The following is a 4,451-nucleotide window of genomic DNA, read 5'->3' on the forward strand; positions in this document are numbered from 1 at the left end:
TATATATATATATATATATATATATATATATATATATAATGATTATGCAATTAATCTCTTAAAAAATACTTTATTTATCTTTTCATTTTTGTTATTCTTACACTTAGATTAATAAATCGACAATGATGTTCTTACTTGTACATATTTAATATCTGTAAGTTGCAATAACTGTTTTGGATTGTTTCCACAATTGAAGAATTGGAATTGAACTATTTTTATATTTAAAAAATTATTTTTACATTCAATTTTCATTATATAGAAGATTTCTCTTGTTATATCAAGATAGAAAACAAATAACAACAGAAAGAAAAGAAAAAGTTTTTCAAAAACTCATAAAATATGAGATAAAATATGAGATGGGACCTTGACAATATGTGTATATTTTAATACCTACATATATATCTGTCATCGCGCGCGCGCACTGTATAATATGTTTTATTACATTATCTTTTATTATTCAAAAAGAATCACAATATTCTAACATTAATTCTTATGTTTAACATAATCAGATAAAAGGATCACATCAGATTCTTTAAAGGTATGCACTTGTAATATTATAATGCACTTGTAATATTATAATGAAATAGATGAAAATATGCTTTATTCACTACAAGTACTGAAAATCTATAATTTATGTATACTATAGATTTTCAGTACTTATAGTGAATAACGGAACGTAACCTGAACAAGTTCTAAGTTTTTCTTATGTTGCGGAAATATATGCATTAGGCGTTGCCCTTTTTTTATTTTTTTAATACTATGATTTTTCATACGATTTTTTTAATTACTTTCTATAAAATAAAATAAATAAAACATTTTATTTAAGATAATACATTTATGTCAGATTGTAACAAAATATAAATATAATATTTTTATAGCATTAAAATATAAAATATGTGTTAGATGATTATGTTAAACTTCAATTTGTTTTTATGTTTCTTCTGATATACAATATAAAAATCATTATCAAATATAAAAAGTTGTGTATGTATACATTTATTTAATACTAAGATATTAACAACAATTAATATTAATTATTTTCATTTTTTAATTATAAAGATAAGTATTTGTTTTACTTATTTCCCAATTTTTAGTATTCTTGCACTCGTACCAATAAATTGTAAACAGAGTACGATGTTTTAAGCAACTGTGAAATATTGAAAAAATAATTAAAATTATTATACATGTAACATAAATATATTATTATATTTAAATTTATTATTAATTTTTTATAAACAAGTTTATAAATTATTTGTATATGAAAATACTTTTAAATTCTTTTATCATAAATAAAACAATTTTTATTATTTGAATATATTGTAATTAGAAACACAAGAATTCATTAAATGATAATTCAAAAACTGTTTTAACTACATTAAAATAAAATTTATACTATTATACTGACCGCTACAAAAGAATCCAAATTTATGGTTAGAATATATACAGTAGAAATTTCAATAGGTATTATTACACGCTTCATAATTACTAAGAGACTCTTCTTAATGTTATTGTTTAAAATTGGCCACTCAATATGAAAGATGCTGTCCGTCAGTTGAAGACTCTGTAGAATAATATGTAAAATATTTTATTTAGCATTTTTAATTTATTTTATTTGATATACCTTGAATTTGACTTTGTTTCCAAACCAGCAATAAATAAATATTTGTGTCAGCATGCAACATGTGTACATAATTAATGGAATATGATTTGCGCTCAAAGCCGAATCGGTCAATTGATACAAATTGCAGCAAATTACCATCGTACTTGTCATAAACTGAAATCCGACTATTTTTGTAAATCTCACGTTCACTAATTGAGCATATCTGCAATATAATTTTTGATCGCTATAATACTCATGCATAAAATTAATAATGTATATGTCTTCATAAATGAATTTTATTATTATATACCGCAACATAAAAATTATAAAATATTTGTAAATTAAATTTAAAATTATATAATTATTATAATGACTCAATAATTTAAAAAGTAAATTAAAAAAAAAGGGACTACGAGCTAGAAGTTTGATCTATAAAATTGGTAGATAAATAAAAAATGTCTTAATAAATTAATTATGAAATTTAATAACAATAACAAACGTTTCGATCGCAACTCATTATTAATGTTTACAAAATATGTAATAAACGATAAAAAAACATAACATAAAGTCGATCAAAAATTGAACATATACTTCGTTCATTGAATAACTATATAATGGTTGGTAACTATATAATGTATCTCAGGAGGTAACTATATAATGTATCTCAATAAATTAAGAGGGATCTTCGTCTTGTTAGTTAAATGGAACAGTAACATACATAAAATACATACATTCATCAGAAAAGTAAAAACTTATACTATGAACAGTCGACGACAAAAGAAAATATACTTCGCAATGTCAAGACATCAAACTGTCGGTATCAATAATTAAAGAATCTTCGTCTTGTTAGTAAAATTATATAAAAAAAGAACGTCGGTATATGATTATGTATTGATGTCCAGAACGAAATATAACAGATTTCATAATTGTAATTGAGAGCTCAGTCCAAAAAAATAATATGAATAAAATGCAATAGACAATGCGATGAGAGAAAAATTGATGTCTCTTATCTTTAATGTTATTAAACAAAATGAAAAAAAATTGATTTTGACAAATTTCTGGCTCGTAGCCCTTTTTTTTAACTTGTAATTAAATTTAAATTTAACGTATTTTTAACGTTATTTTTAACGTTAAAAATACGTTAAATTTATTTAATAAGATAGTAATTAAAATATCTATTTTAACTAGCAATATGACGGAAGCAATGTGTACAATATTTTAGCGATTATATAAAGTATGTAAGTGTATATATTCTTTTTTGCTTAATTTATAAAATCTTAGTTCTATTTTTTTTTCTTTTTTCCTTTGTAATCGTAAAAAGTACGGATGGAAAAGTAGAAGATAAATATACGATCTCTCTATCATCATTTTATTAAAAAAATACTTTTAAAAGCAATATTAAATAATAAATAATTTTCTGGCATTAATATGGTAACTAACTCTAAAATTCGATTGTGATGGCGTACGCAAAAACCCAGAGTAAATTCATTATTTGAGATATTTTTTAAACGATATTCCAAGATCTCGAGCTGGCAACATATATGCATTAATAAGCCACATAGGAGAGTATCACAAGCGACATTTACGCTAGCACAATGGAAAGTACTTATCATTTGCTGAGCGTATGTAAAATAATAAGTCATGTAAGACGAGTAATTATATGGTACCCATTCTCTATACGTTAATCTTTTGTGTCTAAAATCAGTGAATAACGACATGAGGGCAATGAATGAGCATGTCGTTCCAATCAAGCTCGTATAACGTAATGTGTTATTTCTAGAAAATAATTGAAAAAATTGTTATATACAAGTTCTAAGCTTTAATAATTTAAGTAATTGTACGCATTCATTTTTTATAATAAATAATATACCTACTACATTCTATTACTAGTACTATATACTAGTATATACTAGTATATAGTACTAGTATATACTAGTATATAGTACTATTTTTAATAATACTATAATTAAATTAATAGTACTATAATTAAAAATAATAGTACTATAATTTAATTTCTTTAAATTAACTTATTATTAAATTTACAAATTTGCTATGCAATTTCTCAAATATATTAAATTTTTGATAATAAAATTAAATTTTTAGAACAATTCACAATCTTGAATACGTTTTTCTAAATTTTTCTTATTATACGTATATACAATATTAAAAGAAACTATAATAGAATAATGTTAAATTAAAAGAATTAAAATTAAGATATTTATTTAAGCTATATATTTACCGTATTATTTTATCGTATTGTCGTTGAATTTTTGTCTCACTCAAATTTAATGGTTTGAATGGCTCTTCAATAAGACAATTAATTAACGCTGCAATCTTCTCATAATTTAACCACACGATAAATATCTTATAACATGCAGCAGATGAAGTCAAAAGCATATTTAAATTATTAGTGAAGTCGTAAGGATTATCAACATTTAAAACAATGTCCATAAATTGCCACATTGAAAAAAAATATAACATGCTAATTACATATAACCTGTAAATATTATATATTGTCTGTTTAAACAGAGATGTCCACGAAAATGGTCGAAAGCATCCAGCGACTATAATGATTGTACGTGTCAATTTCAAAATATGCATTATTAATTCTCTTGTTTAATTAAAAAATAAAAATATATATATATATATAAAATTTCATTAGAATATATAATGTGTGTTGCCAATTTTTCTTAATTCAATAGAAATCTTTGAATAATATACACAACGATACGTTTCTAACTTTAATTTGACAAAATTTTCTATCATATGATAAGAAGAATCAAGTAATATTATTTCAAGAGGGTGCACCAACAAATGTCTGTAGACATGTGATGTGTTTCTTCGATGGTGA

At 22.9% G+C, this 4,451-nt stretch overlaps 1 protein-coding gene across 1 annotated transcript; it reads right to left on the reverse strand.

Annotated features, from left to right (window-relative positions):
* Positions 1–1,090: 1,090 nt before the first annotated feature.
* LOC105623220 lies at positions 1,091–4,063 on the reverse strand. Its single transcript, XM_012204624.1, has 4 exons — positions 3,840–4,063; positions 1,622–1,823; positions 1,406–1,561; positions 1,091–1,147 (listed from the first exon to the last, which is right to left on the reverse strand). Exons 1-4 carry the CDS (start codon positions 4,061–4,063, stop codon positions 1,091–1,093), a joined length of 639 nt encoding a protein of 212 aa, XP_012060014.1.
* Positions 4,064–4,451: the final 388 nt, after the last annotated feature.

This window comes from Atta cephalotes (assembly GCF_000143395.1).
Source record: "Atta cephalotes unplaced genomic scaffold scaffold00002, whole genome shotgun sequence".
In the NCBI taxonomy this organism is placed as follows: domain Eukaryota; kingdom Metazoa; phylum Arthropoda; class Insecta; order Hymenoptera; family Formicidae; genus Atta; species Atta cephalotes.

Excerpts from the sequence above, each read along its gene's own strand:
- LOC105623220 (XM_012204624.1), bottom strand. The coding sequence starts at position 4,063 with ATGTGGCAATTTATGGACATTGTTTTAAATGTTGATAATCCTTACGAC. Across the intron at positions 1,562-1,621 it reads GAAACAAAGTCAAATTCAAG|AGTCTTCAACTGACGGACAG; the intron begins GTATATCAAATA and ends ATTATTCTACAG. Across the intron at positions 1,148-1,405 it reads ATTTGGATTCTTTTGTAGCG|TTGCTTAAAACATCGTACTC; the intron begins GTCAGTATAATA and ends AATATTTCACAG.